Source organism: Bombus impatiens, unplaced genomic scaffold (assembly GCF_000188095.3).
Source record: "Bombus impatiens unplaced genomic scaffold, BIMP_2.2 scf_0777, whole genome shotgun sequence".
Taxonomy (NCBI): domain Eukaryota; kingdom Metazoa; phylum Arthropoda; class Insecta; order Hymenoptera; family Apidae; genus Bombus; species Bombus impatiens.
The window spans coordinates 358,392-378,840 of record NT_177196.1 but is presented as its reverse complement, the minus strand read 5'-3'; the positions used below and the strand labels follow the sequence as shown (position 1 = coordinate 378,840).

Below are 20,449 nucleotides of genomic sequence, written 5' to 3'. Positions count from 1 at the left end.
ATTACCTCGATATATTACGAATAGAAAGGAATAAACGAACAGAGAAAAGAAACGACATTACAAGAAAACAGAGATTTTTGTTAACGCAAAAAAAAGGTGGGCAGGGGCTCGTTAGCATGTCAATTCGTTCGGTCCATCGATTACGATCGACGTCAGTCGTGAGCCATGGGAAAAATGGGTTGATCGGCGCGTGATCGGGGCGAGGTCGTGCAGATGTTTCCGTTTCGATCGGCCGCCGGTTATTTCCGGCGTTGTCGACTTTTCCTCAAAGGAAATAACGCTACGCACCACGTAGAAGAGGGTCACGTGTAGGGACCAGAACAAAGTTTTTCCCAGGGCGGATCCGCCGGCACGACGTTGCAGAGGAGCTGGTGCGCCCTCGGCTTGGGAGTTGTTCCGTGGTCGGTCTATTTCTGGACGTGTAAATATCGATTCGCCTGGCGGTACTGCGCTCGTCGCCACTCCACTGGGATGAGGACAGAGCCGAGAGGACGAGAGCAACGAGCAAAGATGATATTGATACACGCAGGAGTAATGAGATCCTCGCGAGTGCGACTGACGTGATGCTCCGAGGACGTATTGTGTGTCGAATCAATGGAAAGTTGTACTCGACAGAGGCAGAACGCGTCTTTCGTATTTCCTTGGTTGGGATAGCTTGGAAGAGATAGCGAGGTGAAATGCGAAAATGATAGCAAATTATGGTAGTTTAAGGTAATCTGGAAGAGTAGACTAATGTCGAGATTGACTGTCGTGTTTTTCTTGGAAGTTTCTCTGTCGATAAAAACTTTGTTTTTCCCTAGATTTGATATTATAGAAAATTTGTCTAAGTATGCGGAAACAGTTGCGTGGAATAATGGTAAGAGAAATGCGGAAGAGATTTGTTTAGATCGTTTTATATGAAAGACATAAAGCTTTTTTTCTTGAGCTGAATTGGAATAGGTTTTTAAATTTCACGAAAAGTATAGGTACGAATCGCTTAGATTCATTCCACAAATTAAAATGCACAGAGCTATTAAAAATTATTGATTTAAAAACTAATTATTTTTATTAATTCCCTTTCAAATTTACAATTCTTTATACCATCTTCTTATGATAAATAAATTTATGAAAACGCGGATTCGTCACCTGAGACGTATTAATAATGTACCTTGACGAGGTAAAATCGATATTTTTGTACATAGCGGAATTAATCAGTTTGACTTTTAAAAGGCTCATATGTATATCGAAAAAATCTGTAATTTGGTTATTCATATAATTAATTATACAACAATTGAATGTAACGTTCGTGAATAATTTATGCGACAATGTATGGACACCATTTCTACCACGAAACATCTATGCACGTATTGGAAGATTTCACGAACGGAAGCTGAACTTTCGCATATCACGTTCAACTTTGAATCTCGCCAGTCTGGCTATTGAGAGGCAGCGTCAGTGATGCAAGATGATTCACTTAAAGGGCTGTCCATTCAACATGCTAACCTATGGTCAAAGCTATCAAACGACGATCGTATCAGTGACACGTCGCGTCGCGAAGGATTTGGTAGAATAAGCGTCGTTCTGAATAAACATTCGATCTGGCCAATGAATAATTCTAAATCGTTTCCGGTCCTTGCTATTGTCGCGTCTCTCTGCTGAATAAACAATTTGCTAATTCCTTTTACCAACGTTCGCTTTACGTTTTATTATATATTGTTCACTATTTTTCGAAGAGAGCCTTTTAAAACTAAATTCAAAGAATCGAACGTCCTTTTCGAACGATTTCCAACTCTGTTTGAATATTTATAAACATCCTCTCGTTAATTCTCGATGCCGATATTCAATGAAATACCGTCACCGTATCTCGTATACGCCGACACTTTCATTTATTGTGAATTTCAACATATATTCATTGGTAGATCTAATTTGTGGTAGAAGAAATCATTTAAATCCCTAGAAAAGAAGATTCTTATAAAAAATTACGAATGTTACGCTTCGCGTAAATACATAAATCGCCGTGTTATCATTGTCATCACATTGTCTGTGTGAATCTCCTTTTGATTACTGTATTTATATATGTACGTTAGAATCAAAAAAATTGAAAAATCTGTCTGTGTGTAATCTGAAAACAGTGAAAAAAAAAAGTTTCTACAAACCTAATTAGGAAAATATAACCAGACTTCTATTTCACCTACTAAATGTTATACTCTAGGTATATTTGTATAGTATCTCTGTAATATATATTGTATTACGTATATTTGTATAATGTGAAATTTTAAGCGTCCTATAAATACATAAACATCGCAAATCCATTAATGATATTCCATTCTAGCATATTGTGGATCCTACGTCCCACTACTAGAAAGTATAATAATCTACAAAATCGAAAAGATTCTGTCGGTAGTGGTTTTTATTACGAATGCCCCTCAATTTTCTTTTAACGTCGAAATATGTTAAACGAATCGATCTGCTTGTAAAGAACCGCAAAACACGCTAGGCCCATAATAAAAGAGGCGAGGTTAGCCCCCTACAGCGCAGTGTATTGATTTCAAGCTCTCACCAAGCTTTCCTCTCGCGACTATGTTTCATTACGCGTTCTTTTCTACGTTTTTGAATCACGAGACGATCACTGCCTGTTCACGTGTTCACGGTACGTTCGTGAATGGTTAAGAATAGGGCCGGATCAAAGGTGAAAATTTTAAACGCCGATTGCACGTAAACTAGGGTTGATTGTTCTTCGGAGAAATCTACTCGATTTATTCAGCAGTGTTTGCGCGTTACGATCAACGATTGTAGTGCTTTTAATAACTATAGCATACCTTTGTTTACGATTCCTTGAGAGATTTAATGCGTTGGAAAATACACAAAGCGTATTTTTATACAGAGATGGTCGTAATTTGTGAAATTTCGAAGAAACTACGTTTTTTCAGTTCACCGAAGGATAAAAAATATATTTTTGGAGTGTTTGATTGTAGAAATATGATAATAAATTAGCAACCTCCTAAGGTTCGAACAATATTCATTGTTCGTACTGAAAAAAATAAAATAACAAGTTCGATATAAGACACTGCAGAGTGTTTGTACTATATCGATGTACTGCAACGAAAAACACATTGTCTCGTACGAGTAGAATGCTGCAACATTCGCACGAGTATGTTTGGAGCATGAACGTAATCTTTTAGGGTGTTTGCGAGTAAACACTATCTGCGATTTCCTGCATTTTGTATCTTTACGACGGAATGGTGCTAATCTCACGAGCAGACATGCTAATTCAAAATATCATACAATTATATGCACGGTAAAGCTAGAATTCGTTATCTCTCGAGTAAGTGCTTTACATTGCGTATTCGGTAAGCACTGAAAAATAACAGAGTCGCAAGAGAATGAAGAAAAAAGTAGTCGGATAACTTTTCGAACACATAGCATCGAAAATTATTGTTATACGACCTAAAGTGGCTCGTGAAAGTATTTCAACACTTATAGAGAAATTTTATGAGTATGATCCTCTTACGTTATCTAAGTTTGATTTAGAATTAGATAGAATGAATTTATCCACTTTTGTATGGTAAATATAGGATAAATTAATGTTATTAGAATAAATTAAATGATATACATCTATGTTAAAAAAAAAAGATATGACTTGTTCTCCTTTGTCCTCAATGCTTTAATTACACGTTCTCTCGAACAGAGTATCCATTATTCATTCAATAATTATACGCATTCGTACTAACTATACTCTATACTAATTTTTTGCTAAAGACATGACCGCGATAAACAACTCATAACCTACATTTACAGATTTCCAGATTGATTCCAAAGTTCAGTAATATATTTATGATAGTGATATTTTGTCATAGTTGGAACGAAATTTCAAAAAGTCTCGTATAACGCACGTGGTATTTTAATAAAAATTTCCTATGCTAAGTTCGAATATTTTCGCGTGTCACTATGGATTAGACCTAGCGGTCGAAGTTCGTTTTCGATCTTACCTTGTCTAGGTTGACTTTAGTGGCGGGGAACCATTTGCCGACGAACACGACGACCGGTCGACCCTGACGATCGACACCACTTTGATAGAGGCAGCCAATTCCTGAAACTTCCGACAGATCCTCCGTTTTCGCTCTCCTGAGGAGCCTCTCGTATCTGAAAGAATGGAACAAGAGCCACTTCGATCATTGTTCTCAGAATATTTAGTCACTACATCTACTAGTCTCATGGGCTATAGACTGGCAGTTGATAAAGTATTATTTAAAATATTGGCAGAAGCCAATTCAGGAAACTAATTTGTTATTCAACGGGTCTGGCATTAATCACGTATCAGAGTTGATTGTTTTCACATTTTCGGCCTTTTTAATATTTTAGGAAATTTTTAGATTTTTGAACCTTTAATCAATGTTACTCATATATATATGACACCATAATTATAATTACTTTTTATACATAGTATATAGCAAGACTATGGAATTGAAAATAAAAATGATATTTTCTATAAAAGCACCGATTTATCGAAGGAAGAATATCAGACACTGAGAAGTATAACTAAACAGCATATTACAACAATAGAACTACATTCGGAAATATAATCTTCAATTAAAATTTCCCTCGAATGAATTTTCATTCATTGTATCAATTATGACTTACGTTTCTCTTCTTTTCTACGATTAATAAGACCTTCTCGTATATTTGTGCATACGTTATAAATGGGGTTTTCAATTGTATTTTAAATGAGATGGAGATCGCCTGATCCCATTTGCACAGAGGACAGTCGGAACGATTGATATTTGAGCAAAGAAGTCTTGTTTACAAATTGCGTATAACGTAACTATATGGACCACGTCACTCTCGTAACCGAGTGAATCAATAAATCGTCTGACATTTTCTAACAAGCCCGACATCCGATGTTTATTCGATGCATCATACGTTATAATTATATTGCAAACAATTACGACTACAACATCGAGGCAGGTAACGTTTGTTCGTCTAGTCTGTCTCCAGAGGCAATAATCTTACTGTCAGCAATGAGTTTCAAACAAAGGATCCAATTGAACGTAATTTAGCAAGTGACGATACGCGAAGTAGCTCGTTTGAATTCGAAGGTTGGAATCTTGAAATTTCCATTTCTCTTCGAGAATCGAATATTCACGATAAGAATCGAATATTCATGTTGCAAGCGATGTAAGTTTCACCCTGCAATCGCCGGTCAGAATCTCAACGGTGCGGAATCGCGCTGAAAATTCTAGCCGGTGGCGTAACTTCATCGCTAATTTCATTCGTTACGGATTGTTCGTGAACAAGAAACATAAAACTGGTCGACTCGTGTCTGGAATATCGACGCCGTATCACGTAGCGTTAATCGCGGTGACGAGGAGAGCGTGCGGTTTTGCGAAAACATGCGACCCACTGGATAGCAATCTCGCAGCACGAACTCGTATAATCCTCTAAATATGTATCTCATAATTAAAATGTTATAATACTGACCCTGAGAATATGAACTATGCCTATGTTTATGATGGAAATTTTATTGTACCGATGTCGTAATTCGATGTTTACCACGTGAAATCGTCCATAATAGAGAACATAAAATGTGAATTTCGTAATACGATACTCGTAGCAACGAAGTTCAGAATATGTGGCTCATAATATGAAGCTCGCAATACGAGGCTCTTAACATAAATTTTTCTAAATGAAGATCGTGACACGGATGGACGTATAATTTGTGATACAAAGATTAGAGCAAGAATATTGCGATGCAAGCCTAATTACACGAATCTTATTATATAAAATTATAAAATTCGTCTTACAGAAACTCGTTGCATGAGAAGTTCGCTATACATCGTGCCTCATAAAACTATCCTATAAAATGTTCGATATTCATATTAGATACGAGGTAAAAGATTAAAAATATACAAAATAGGAGAGTTAAATTTATGAAAGATGTTACAATTTTATTTTACCATATCTTGAGTTCATATAACAAAACATTTTGTCACGCCCGTTTTAGAAATATCAAACAAGAATCAGATAGATTTCCATTTTACCAGTATAATATGTCCTTTCTGAGAAGCAACAAGATAGATTGTTTGCAATACGATTTCAAAATATATCAAGCACTTCTTCTCCTTACCACATCGATATATCGAAATTGGAATATTTGGAGTAATTTTGTAGCTACGAAACACAGCGTACAATCTTACCAATACAAACGTCACGATATGTGTATAATTACACAAAACGAAACGATATGGTCTTCCGGTTATAATCCTCCGATTACCTCAAACGTATCCAATAATCAATTGCACATTTTGTGTTACAGGTATCAGGGCAGTAGCCCTAATGCGTCCAGAAAATTCACGACGAATTTCATTTTTGTGAAACATTGTATTATACTTGCTCACTCCGACAATATTATCTAAGTGACTCATATTGTTGACGACAAATTACTAGTCTATAGAATTTATCTTATTTTAATGGCTCTAAGAAATGTAGTAACGTGCGTCAGCGACGACTAACGCGGTAGTCAATGTGTTAATCGACCCCTTGAATCGAGCAGCGCCATTTCGCCGACACGCGACAGTGCCGTTTTGTCGAGTAGCGTCGCGCGTGGACGCGTCCATGAATATTCCATTCGACTAAAATCAATGAGCACGTTTCACGTGCGCTCCGTGAATCGTTTCACCTAACGTCGTTAATCGAGTCAAACTACGGTTAAACGGGGTTCATCCAAAGAAGCAGAATTTCCCCTCTCGCTGACACTAAGTTACATCGCGTCGCTATCGACTTTTCTCGTCGCAATTTTTAACTTTTTTTTTCTCTCCCTACAAAGCTAGTTTCAAGGCCGCAACACAGACCACACACACACACACACATATGTACGACTGATACGAATTCGATGAAACCGCGAGCAGAACCTTATTTACAGTGATTCGCGAAACTATGCGAACACCTCATAGGAAACTTTTATGTACCTATACGTATGTATGTTGCGTGTTAGAGAAAATATTTTGAAATTTCGTTAACTTGTATGAAAATGACGACTGCCATGATTATATTGGTCATATTTGAGGCCAAGTTGAAAGCGTACGTAATAGTTACAAAATATTTATCGAAAACATATCTAAAGAATTAGTATACAACATGATTAGTCATCTTACAAAATATGTAGTACAACTGTACATTTTGCACTTATCCATTATGTTCTTAATAATCTTCAATACTTAATGAGTCCTCGATTCTTAAAGAGTTTATATCTTTAACTCTTATTATATGTTTAAGTGCAAAATGTACAGTTGTACTACATATTTTGTAACTTCTATATACTACGTATATGTTCAGATTTGTAATATAATTATGTCATTCGAGTCTCATTACATGATAAAATTTAGATATATTCGTTACAGGCTCTTAGAAATGTTCGAATATTTGCGTGAGCAACTGTATTTTCCGATGGAACACAAAGCATTCCGCATCAGCTGATTTTCACAATGACAATTCGTGTCTGACAATGGACTGTCGTATACTACTGGCGGAGTGCGACTGTTTCTTTAATTGTTACGTCTCCCATTGTCCTTCCAATGATGTCTGCTCACACAACGCGCTCAACTATTGTTCCCCTTGTTCCCCGAGAAAAGCAGAGAGTGAGGTGAGCGTTTTCGCGAGTTTAACGTGTGATCATGTTCGTATGCTTTCTTGAGTTAGCATCGTTGGCGCGATCAATGTTGTATAAGATTTAATTAGAAAAATTTTGATAAGAGATTAAATATAGATTTTTGCAGAATTCGATTAGATAAACCTATCTACTCGGTGTATTTTAATTTATCATGGAAGATTGCACGTATTTATGCAAATTTATATAAAAAATTGTGGCTGTCAGACGCTCGCGACGTTTTTAATGTGTTTTATTCAATTTTGCCTACCGGATGCAAAACGAGTTTGATTGGTTAATCTCAATATACTCTAGATTTATGCAAATTCATATTTTCATGAATATAATTAAAGAAATACAATGCAAATAGAAATTTGTTTTTTTAAATGTTACAACAAATGTTCCATAAATGCATGAACATTTATAATCTATCTATCAATCATTCATTATAAAAATTATAGATTCATAAATAAATAAAGGGAAACAAGTTACGATTCGATAAGAGAACGTCTCATTGAAAGAATCGAATTACGAAATGGTTCACGGTCCAATTAAACATTTTTCACGGTTATTGGGTCATCGTGGGCGATCATAATTGTACGTTGATCATTCAAGATTCCGGCTCTATTGTTATTCTCTCAACGGTCGATACGATTTTCCTCCCATGATCGTGGATTACGTCCATGAAAGGCTTACGATGCGTAAATATACTAACAATAAGCTCGCGTCATCCTAAGCTCCCCGTCTCCAAGTTGAAACCGTCGAAGAAACCCATGCGTACGCAAAAAATACAATAAAATAAAACCAAATCAAAGTATAGTACTTGTATCATTATTAAATAGTTGAAGTATAATATTTTTCTTCGAGTAGCAAAACCTGTAAAAGTTACGCTACTTATGGAGAAATCAGTTTGTTGGAGCATTACCAAAAGCAACGAAGGGCGCAAAACAAAACTGGGCGTTGGACCAAAAATAATGTTCCCGCGTATTGGAAAACGATTAAAGCTCGGCTCGGAAATCCTCGTTATATACGTGAAAGCTCCAGCGTTTTCCACCCCCTCTGTCACCCTTTTCGCAACCAGTCGCAACATCGGCAAATGTCCAACAGCGAAATTCTCCAAATTAAACGAAGCTGAGCGCACGAACGTCTCTCGCGACGTCAAAGATCAACGCGTCAGATGCGGTACATTTACGTAACACGGAAACACAGGACTCGACGGGGAGGGCGGGTTACGACGAATTACCAATGAAAATCGGTATATAACGAAAAAAGCAATCTTCCAATACGCACCGGTCCTCGTCTTCGATCACGTCCACCATGTCAATCATGACCATTCTGACAATGTGCACACTCTGTTATCGAAAATGTATCTGCCTCGTGTATCTCGAGCAGACACTCTTCCTCTGGAACTGCAAAATGGAATCTTCACAAGTTCTACCAGTAAAACTATAATTCTCTTCGCCACTGATGAAAGTTTATATTTCTACTTCGCTCTATATATCATTAAAAGAGTCTTGATAGTGTCATCGGTCCAGATGCTAACTTGCAGACGATTTTTACTCTATTTTGTCCCGACTTCAACCTACTCCCGACTCGTAAATTTATACTTGATTGCCGATACGAAGTCTCGAGAGTTGAATCGACGAAAGAAAGTTTTGTTTTTCACGAGGACGAAAGTTGGTAGAATTCGCGGATGTGTCGACAAGGTTGATACGAACGCACGTCTGAATTTGTCGATGAACACAACAAGCCTCCGCGACGAGTCGCAACGCACTGAGCTGCCTGAACGAGGAAGACGGGACTATGAGGCGAGAAACGACGTCGGGACGCCGCGTCTTCGTTGGCTTTGTGAGCGCGCGCCTTCGCTGGCTGCGTCACGGCGCCTGCTCAGCTTAGACTATTGCGTGTTCGATGAGTAAAAAGCCGGCAGAATAGGGGCGCGATTCACGGCTCTGTTATTACGCTCGATTCGCGAGGCGTTGACTAATTACTCGGATGTTATTATTATAACTATTAATTTCTTTTCAACCTTTATCGCTTCGATCGTCAACGGTGTTGACAAACGCAAGCGTTCTACTTCAACTAACATTGACAAGGGTTAAGAATGACGAGGGTAAACTTCAAATAAAATGTAATAAAGATAAGTAGACAATTTTTAAACAAATTTCAGAATTCATGTTCTTCCGTTAGTGGCATACGTTCGTGATAACTTAATTAATTATATTATACCTTTAAGCAATTTTCATTTTACGACAAAAATGATATTTTTAAGGATGTTTCTAAAGATTCTACGTTTATCGAAATCTTTCTCTACAAAATTCTGATTCGAAATTTAATGATAAAGTTGAAGGTGTCTGTCTAATAATATAGTGGAATAACATGATTTAGAGTAAAGAATTATTTGCTCTGAGTAACAAGGTGAAAAATAATTACGACATTTAAAAACAAAGTTTTCTACGAATATGAGTCGGACTTCTATAAATAATATTTTATGCTGTAATTTTAACTTCGTTTCTCAGAAATTCAGCCAAATTCTTGATAGATAAATTTCATACGATTTTCCACTTGGAGAACGATTTTTCCGTTACTGCGGATCAATTGAAAACACCTGCATTTAACATTACAGATACTATTAATTATACAGACAGCACATACGTTAATTCTAAGTGCAGAATTCCCTGAATCAATGACACTGTAATGCATGACACGCACGTGTCACTGGAATATGCGAAATTGGGAGCGTTCCCAAACAGAAAGCTGTCGCTTTTCATCTAGCCCTATTGATTGATTACGCGAATAACGTTTGGCTAACGTAGCAGGATCGATGCGTTATATTTTCCATTACCTAACGAGAATTTTTAGACGTGGGTTCACGTAGGAGTGCGTAGTGCACGCGTTTTGTACAAGAGTATTTATAGCTGCTTCTATTTTCCAATCCGATTCTTATGTCTGATTCTTGCGCGTTGACTAATTCCGACTATGTCAGCCAATGACCATAAAAGTACAGATCTAATACGGTTTTTAATTGCAATAAATTGTTTGGAAATTGTTTCAGTATGTTTCGAAATTCCAGGATTATCTTGCGTGACTTCGTTAACTACTAATATCGATAAATTGACAAATTCTATTGCAGAAACAATTTTTATAATTTCACTTTTTAACATCAAGTGAGATAAATATACTTATCCAAAATAAAATAGCTTGTAATTTGTAAGATAGACACACAGGATTTTACTTATTTTATCATCACTGTCCTTGTCGAAATATTAGCAGCGAAGGTCTCCGGCAAATGTTTGGTTTGCATAATACACATACAAATGCTACTCGTAAAGAACATTCTAATTCGAAATACAACTGTGATAATATTAATTCTGATAATGATACAGCACAAATTAAACGTAGAAAAATTACTATTATAAGCGTTAATATCAAGTCATTTAGAGATGTTACTTGAACCATTTGACAGAATTACGATGATACATTCTGCTTTCCCCCTGTAAATTCGTGCAATTGTCAGAAGTTTGGGATTCGAATTGACTATTTTCTTTCGCAATTGGTTAATTCTATGGCGGGTATTGTTGTATTGATGGTTCGACGCGAAATTGCGTTACGCTTTCACATTTCTGGGTCGATTGGTTTTAATCGAATAAAACGCGGCGTTCGTTTGGTGGAAACCAGCTGCTGCTGCTGCTACTGTTCGATCGTTACCCTCGATTATCGTCTCAGACAGTGCGATTGAAACTGTCAAGATACAAAGCGAAAGATTAAAATCAATGTCTCCTTAACGTTTCGTTATTCCACGTTATTCTAAACCCCTTTGCCATGAGTATACGTCCCAACGATTCCTAATAGCCGATTTCTTCCACGTGATTTTCGATTAAAAGTATTATGGCCGTTTCTTAACGAACCGACGAGAAATATTGAGTATTCCAACAATTATGGTACAATCGAAAAGAGAGCGATTCTGTGTGAAGAAATAAGTGAAGAAAATAAAATACAATATTATGATATGAGGTTTTGAATATATTTTGCCTATGCGAGCACTTAATCTCACTAAAGTTCCCGTATTTATATATACATTGTATGTCCGAATCTTATCCTGGTTTAAACAAACAAACAAATTTTTAACGTTTTAAGAAAAATCATAGTAGCATTGGAATAACAATTCCATTATATTTTTCTTAAAATTAAAAATTTTTTTGTCGATAGAAAAAAAGAATTGTGTTAAATCTGATCCTGTGTCATGGTCGAACGAATCGTCGATAGATTATAAAAACTCATACTTGAAGGTAAAACACATAATTGGAAAATTAAATCGGATAATTCTCTTAATCAGATAAGGCGATAAATCAAGCTTAGAGTACAATCATCACTGTTATACTATGTTTGTTAAATACATTGCTTTAATCTATGTAGTAAAACGCAAAAGGAAAAGATATCGTGTCCTTTTCCTTACTAAGAAAAACGAATATTTGCACATTCATGGTTTTGTCACAAGGGAATGATATGTCGTTTACAAATAACGTTGATATCTTATTTATCAGTCTTTGTATAGTACTATCTATCTCTGTATACTCACAATGAGTTTGCAAATGAAAATAAGATATAATTTCTAAGATTCATTTTACTAATGCAGAAATTGTTCAAAATACATGATGTTGCATACGACGACTCTCCTTGAATTAAATCATTATACACGGTTCTCAATTGTTTCACATTGTTTATGTTTTACGTATTATTTATTTTCAATTTTTCTAACATCAAAATAATCTTCACTATCAATTGCCAAAGGAAAATATTCAGAATCTTCTTTTTTTCTTTACTTATCTTTCCTTGTAGGATCATCCTCTTTCGACATTCATTTTTATAATGATTGCACACCTTGTATATACGATTCGTCCTCCATTCATTCTCATTGTAATTATTTCAACACCATGCTTTTAACGAAATGAAAATAGAACGTCGTTCGATTTTCCGGTATGCGTCGTTGCTTTAAAGCTCTCTGAAGGCTACAGGAAGATTCATCGTAGATATACACGCTACGCGATAAATCGAGCCTTTCCTCGAACTGGAAAACAGAAAGCAAACGATTTTCGAGGTTCCTGCGGAAGTCGGAAACATAATTTTTCCAATATCTCGCCATTATCTTGGATTATAACAAACATTGTTAGTGTTCCTGAAATACTTCGTTATCCATGTCTGTGCTATTATTAACTTTGTTTTACAAATTCCTGCTGTCACATAAAAATTGATTACGAGTTTCAGTGAACATAATGAGAATATATAAAAAAATCAGGTACGATTTATGTTCAATGATCGCAATTCATAAAAGAGATAATTTTCACAATTCGTGATCTATTATAAGATATAGAATAACTATAGTTATACATTTAAAAAATGTACAATTATCTACGAATTTTATTGAACATAGCGAAACCGTAGAAAAAAATAAATATCGGAAAGAAACAACTACTTTTTACGATAGATTTCTCATTTAGGTTGGAACAAATGAGTTTGTAGCTTCACAGAAAAGATAATGATCACGACGACTCGGGACGATTTCTCAATCGATTGTGTTCACGATTTCGCGACCGTGGCCTCGATTAAAATGGATCCAAGGTGCTCCATCAACGAAATGACCGATTCGAGACACTCCCTCGTCGAGAACGCGCTTTTAAGACACACCTTGAATTAGCACAGAAGGTAATAAAAAATCGATGTTTCCCGGAATTTACATTTACTTAATCTGAAAACCAAGAAATTGGATGTTCACGTGGTGGAACGTAGAAAGTACTGAACGTTTCTGTCTATTCGATATACACGGTAATAAAGGAACGCTTGAATTGTTAATGGTGTGGCAATGTTGCTGTAAGTGGGGCAATTTTCAATCGCAAAATACATACACGGAAGATCGTCGTTAATGGAGCCAGATGTTTCAATGTTTACGGCGTCGTTGAAATCACGCAAAATAAAATACGTACATCCGGCATGAGAGGCGTGTGAACATTTTGGAAAACATGAGATACTTCTGAGTGACCAAGGACATGAAGATAATTTATACTATTATTTAGCATTTGTTCATCTTGCAAGAAGTTGACAAAGAAACCGATGCTACCGATCTTGTAAGAAATTTATACAAAAAATTAGCATTGTCGATCTTACAAAGAATCAATACAAGATTTATTATAGCAAGGTTTATTTTATACGAAAGTTTGTAACGTTGTTATAAATTTTTATCTTCTTTTATTAAAATGAAAAATTAAATTTTCAACATCGAAAGATGAACAACAATGGTGCAGGATCTGCAAGGTTCACATCTTCCACTTGTATATCTTCTAAAGTTGCCTAAATAAAGATCATGCTTGCAGCGATTAATTTATTTTCATCAATATTGCGAGGTATTAAATTAAATGGAAAATTTGAAATTTTTAAGTGATCTTCATAGAGCGATTTTAATAATGCGCGCTAGTAAAACTGTGTTATTGTAGTGAAGTACCCTTAACCCTTTCACTACAAGGGTCATATATACCTGCAAGTATCGAATAATAATATCCTAACACACATACAGCACGTGTATTCATTTTTTATAACGTAGACTCATATCTCTTTCCCTTTATGTGCACTATACTATGATTGACATACTTAAATCTTCACGCTTGTAATTTTTCCATGTTATTTAAAGATACTTCTAACTCAGGGTATTTTTAGAATTTTGAAATTATTGAATTATGTCTAAAATTATTATGTCTAAAAATATTTTTTTTCTACAAACTGAAGTTTAACATTTTGATTTTACACCTGGAAGGTCATGTTATTAAGAATAACACCAACTCAAGAGAGGGCGCGATGTCTTTGACTACTATTACGAAGACTAGTACAAAATCTTTGTAGCAATATAGCAGATTTTAGGAAATTGTATATCTGAAATTACTTAAGAAGACTGTGTATACATATTTGAATGATTGCTCAAGTCATCGATCCTACAAGAGTAATAGCAAAAGGACAACACATTCTATACTAATGATGTAATCTTCCATTATTAAGGAAAATTGCAGAAAATTGGAGTTAAATTATCGAAATATATTTTTGTCAAGGTGCAAAATTGCAGATTGACAACCTGGTTCTATCGTTAGTGCAAGATACGATAAAACAGCGTCAGGATTCTTCAGTGAATCTCAAACTTATCCCGTTTGATGAATTATCATGATTGGACACATGATTTATCTTGATGGCGTGAATACAAAGACATTATAATCGTGTAATAAAGTGGCAACGAACTTTCGTGGAAAATGGGATGAACTGTATTTTTCAAATGGTTTAGTTATCGAATATTCTTATACCTGACTTTGCTATTTCTAGTAAACGAGTTTGTAGACATGGAAAGGTTACGAGGCCGTTTCCATCGATGATATTATTGATAGCAGCTGCCTATATAAAGATAGACAATTTTTCCTTCGTAATGAGTAGAGAAGAATTCCATTGACCGACAGGAAATCGATATTTACATTTCGATCAATATGGATATTAAATACCATATAATAAATCATACGGTGTGAGATCGCTTAAGAGAAGACAGAAATATCAATCTATAGAATTACGAATATAATTGTAAATATTATATTGTAATAAAACAATATTATGTAATGAATAGAATAATTAATTGAACGAATAACAAATTGTTCAAATTGTAGGAATATTTTAGTGGAATTATATAATCATGTGAAGTTAAAAAACCCGGAGAAAATATCAAATATGAATATACAAACGTAGTACATGTTACTACGTAAATAGTACCGGTATTAAAATATTGATTTTTTTTAACAAATACGCATTTATTCATTGAATGAAACATTCGTGTAACAAAGATTGGTATTAAAGAAACCTGCATTTAGTAAGTGAGAAAGTATGTTTTTTGAAGTGTCTTATCAATATATCAGTAGATAAAAAATTTAATCGTAAGTAAAATGTAGAAACAGAAACTGTGCAATTCCATTTCCTTCCTTATCGACTCACGATGCATATACAAATTATGAAATATTGATAAGTAAGGATTTTTTCACTGAGATGATGCATGGATCACATACGTATTGGCATGCAAGATAGCAGTTTGTTACTAAATAGTTAAAATAGCATTATGACACGCAAAACCAATGTTGATTTTGTATAGAATTACATTCGTAACGTTGCATGAATAGAATACTATGTTTATTAGCATTCTGGCAAAAATAAGTGGAAAACACTTCTCTAAATGAACAAACAACATATTGCAATATTGCAACAGTGCACTATTAAAGTTGACTATTTCGCAATACTTTGATATCCTATACTTAAACATTTTACAATACCAAACGCACTGATACAGAATTTCGTCAAATTTACTATATTAAAGTGATAGAGTAAACAAAACGAGAAACATTGATCTAAAGATATTTTTCAAACAATCATACCTTTCTTTTTGTTGCATTTGCTTCAGCATGATATCCGCAAGTGGATCAGCTGGTGGCCTTTCCCCGAGGAGTCTTTGTCTATCTAAATCACCCTGCATTTGTGCAAACGCGTGTTCACCGATGTTAACGGATGTTTCTAATTGCGCAGATAGTTCTATACTTTCATCGCCTATAATGAACAGAAGATTTCAATAAATAACTGCACTAATATACACATTTTTAATATCGATTTATATTATTACCGTGTAAAGCATGTTGAGGATTGTCGATGATTCTAATTTGTCGATCAGGAAGTAAAGGTTCACCATCCATCCCACCTATATCATTTGGTAACTGCCAACACGCATTATCTTGCTCTGCTAAATTTCTTGGGAAATAAAGAGGAAGAAGAACTTCGTATATTCCAAGATCACACGGTTCCAACACAAATATAATACATGTTACAGAATCACCATATTGCTCCAGAAATCTTCTTATTGTTCCTATTACAATAGATTTATATTCATTAAACTTAGAAATTTATATTAATTTACATAATTCATACTTACTAAGTGCAATATGTGCTCCCGCATCAGGAGGATAATTTCTTCGTACAGTATTAATTACCGGTAGCGCAATCGTGCGTAAACCAAGCTCTCGTGCCTTTTGTAAAACATTTCTACAAGAAAAGTTAATTATTTTATTTTATGCTATTAACTAGTAACTATTTTATGCTATTTATCTATATATCATAAATACATTTGCTTTAGATGGATAAAATATACCTATAGCAGCAGTGCAACGTATTTTGAGCTGCTGTTTGGTACTTCACGTTGTATACTGGTCCTACAGTATGAATAATAAAACGTGCAGGTAACCCATGGGCTTGTGTTACTCTTACCTCACCTGTTTTGCATTCTGTAAACATAGTCATTCATATTGTATGCTTACAAGCAATCTAATTATTTTTTACTTTACAAACTATGTACCTTTGATTTCATTAAATATTTCCATCTTAAGCGCCGAACCAGCCCGAGCAAATATTCTTTGGCACATAGGGCTGTTATCATCCATTGTTTCATTGGTAGAATTCACCACTGCATCTACTTGTAACACAGAAATATCTCCAGCCCTGAAATACAATATTGTTTATAATCTTTCATAGACAAATTAAATTTATTCTTCATACTGATTACAACTTTACCATAGTGCAAGTTTGTTGTTGAGTGCTGGTTGACAAGGAAAAGGACTGATAGTATGATGCGTAGGTTCTCCAATGGAACTGGAGTAATCAGTGAACCGGTGCTGGACAGGGAAGTCGGACCATTTTTTCAATGCGCCCGTCTCCACCATATCCGGGGCAAGACCCAAGGGTTCCATGAGCCTCATTCAGCTGAAACAAACAAATTTATCATTAAAATCAACGAATCGCCTCCATTGATCTTAGTCTAACCTCATTCTTCTGTCAACTAAAGCTAAAAATAATCCGATGTAAATTCCTCATGTGTTGCCCAAGACATTTACAAATCCCTCCATCTCCTATTCTACCATTCTTCCACATCATTCATTCACGAATATCGAATTCTCTTTGTTATACTCTTCAGCAAAATGTCACGCCGACGACTAAAGAGCATGCGCAGTATGGCGCTCGAGTTGACGCGAAATTCAAATCGCATCGAACGCCACGTGTTCTATCGTTCAATGAAATAAGACACAAAATAAGATACCGACACACATCGGGGGAAATAACAAAATTAGATCACACGGGGAAATTGTATAGATATATACGCAGGAATACAATATAGGAGAAGACTTTATCGAATTTAATAGGGTCATAAAACGCTATAGGGAAGCAAGGTCGGGAAAGTTACCCCAAGCCGAAGATGAAATAGTTGCTGACGCGCGGACCATCTCCGATATCGTGGAAACCTAAAAATAAACAGTGCTATCGATGAAAATCTGGGGCACACCCCGGGCTAACGGGAGCAGCGGGCGTCCAAGGACGTAACCCCGATCGGGAGTTTCGAAAAACAACTTAATTCGTGGAGGACCCGTGTCGTCCTGTGCGCATGCAATCACGTGCTGCGCGTTAAAGTCCGTCTGTGTGAGATCTCTCTCCACGGAAACGATGAAACGTGCGTCCGTGTTGGACACAGAATGTAGGCTTCCCTAATGGCAAGGAGACAGAGGCTGGCGCCGTCTGTCCTGCTGCGGAACTTATATCCCGGCAACCCCATAAAGAACAGGATCATCGACCTCTTTGCGTTACTAGGTCCCTGCTATCCTTTTTAACCGTTTCACAACCATGGACGAGATATCTCACGACACAATATTGTTTGTACGATACCACGGACGACATAGTAGAAGTTACTAAACCTCTACTAAACAGAACAAAACAGAACATATCAAACAAGATTTTACAATAAATGTCGATACATCAGAGATAAACACTAACAATACAATACAATACAATACAAAAACAATAATCCTAAAAATTTCAATTACAACGTCGTGTAATTACATATATGTACCTTTTAGTTATTAATTTATGGTGGAATTCCTGTTTGCTTTCAAGATAATTAAATAGAAAAATTACAAAGGTACTATTTGAGACTAAAACAGAAGAAGATGATATACGTGTAATTAGATTGGAAAGAGTTTAAAACTATTAAAATGTGACAATTATTTACTTTCATTCGAAACATTTTTATCACATTAGTATCAGTGATCTAGTCTGGGTTATATACTAGATAATTATAATCATAGCCTTTCATATTAATCATAGCCCTTGACAAATATAATTGTATTTTGTAAAATTATAGTGTCTTTTTCTTATTTTATAAATCAACTATTTCTCCACCCATTGTAAATGTAAAAAACGAATATTTCTAATAGCAAGCAAAAACTTATTCCATTTATTTTATCATTTAACGATTAATTTATTCAACCACCTCAGATGGCTCCAAACGCTAGAGATGAACAAAAGTGAGAATTACGTTGATTAACCTAATCTATTATATTCTCAAAAATTTCAATTTAGAGCAAAAGTTAGTTAATAAAATATTTACTGTACAATTAGAACAGAACCTTTGAATTCTAATATTTTTGAAGAAAGCACAGAGGGAAAGAGAAAGTAACTTTTTATAAGAGACAAACAGTTTCTAGCGTACATCAATGTAGTTCGTTTTCTAGGTATAACATATTGCTAAATGTTGGAAACAGGGAGGATCTGAAATGCGTATTCAGAATGCGTCATTCGCGAAGATCCACTTCCCATCGATCGGACCCTACTCTTCTTCCATCAAATTCCTGAAAACTCCTTTCTATCGCGCAAGAAACTCTAGATATTATTTGCATAAAACCATTTGTCAATTTGTTTTAGAGAAACTATCAATGAAAATGGAGACGGTGTAGGAAGAGGAAAATGGAACTATGAAAACGTGACATTCCATCCATAATTTTTGCTAGTTCGTGTCAACAGAGACGCGAGAAACCGCAAATCGTTGGCCGGTAGAAAATTCTTATCAGTGGAACATTCGAGTGTAGCTGAAGTAACATTGCACAATGGAATAAATTAGCATTTTTATGGCAGCGCCGTGTACGAACAGTTAAAACCTTGACGAATGTAGAGCAAGATGCTTCATCGATCGTATAAATGAATTCTGATGTTTACCCTGCAAAGTTCTTGGTACGAGTGCGCGCGTTAAGAACACATCCGGTATAATCGATTTTAAAGGGAAACATTGTCTGCCAAGATCGAACTAAAGCTACGTGGGGGGTCATGGCCACGTATTCTAGATATTCGTCGGCGATAACGTGCAATTTCAATATTTCTTCTCATAAGAAAATTAACCTATGTAATTCTACGTTCAACTTCATTGAATATTCTTTTTCATCAATGTTGATACGATCATTGAATTTTTGATTTCTAATATTGTTCTTGTTTCGATTAACAATAAGAGCTAATAATATGTGAAGAAAAGCTCTAGCATAAAATTAAAACTTTTTAATCGCCTAGAAGATATGAAAATAAATCCAAATTATAAAGTTTCTACGACTATAGCGTTGAATACGTACCAGTTGAGAACAATCACAAGAAACATAAGAAATTGTGCTGATAAAAAAATCTTCTTTTTAATAAATACCGACGTTTATCCTAGTAGTTTCGTTACTTTATTACTCCCATTATTATTTCACGATCGCCGGTTGCACTTACCAAGAGCGAGAACTTTGAAACGCATACGGCCCCGAAATGGCACCTGTATAATAGACGAGTGTTGTGACGTTCTATTTTGTCTAAAGTTTTTAATTAAATTTAATCTCGCTGGGGCGAGCGAAAGGTTAATCACGTCAACGTGCAGCATCTTTAATTAAATCAAACTATCAAACATGCTGTGCACGT

General features: G+C 35.4%; 1 protein-coding gene across 3 annotated transcripts in view; it reads right to left on the bottom strand.

Moving 5' to 3' along the window:
* LOC100746232 (protein GDAP2 homolog) overlaps positions 1–20,449 on the bottom strand; it is a 69,554-nt gene that overhangs the window by 13,588 nt on the left and 35,517 nt on the right. For 2 of the 3 annotated variants that reach the window (XM_003492632.4, XM_024370503.2), the window contains exons 2-8: positions 17,252–17,440; positions 17,037–17,179; positions 16,833–16,965; positions 16,617–16,726; positions 16,311–16,550; positions 16,069–16,237; positions 3,969–4,122 (exon numbers count right to left, since the gene is read on the bottom strand). In XM_003492632.4, coding sequence (XP_003492680.1) covers positions 3,969–4,122; positions 16,069–16,237; positions 16,311–16,550; positions 16,617–16,726; positions 16,833–16,965; positions 17,037–17,179; positions 17,252–17,436 — 1,134 coding nt within the window. In that variant the 5' untranslated portion in view covers positions 17,437–17,440. Of the gene's footprint in view, positions 1–3,968; positions 4,123–16,068; positions 16,238–16,310; positions 16,551–16,616; positions 16,727–16,832; positions 16,966–17,036; positions 17,180–17,251; positions 17,441–17,500; positions 17,656–20,449 lie in introns of those variants that run through there. The other variant, XM_012390466.3, reaches the window with a different exon arrangement.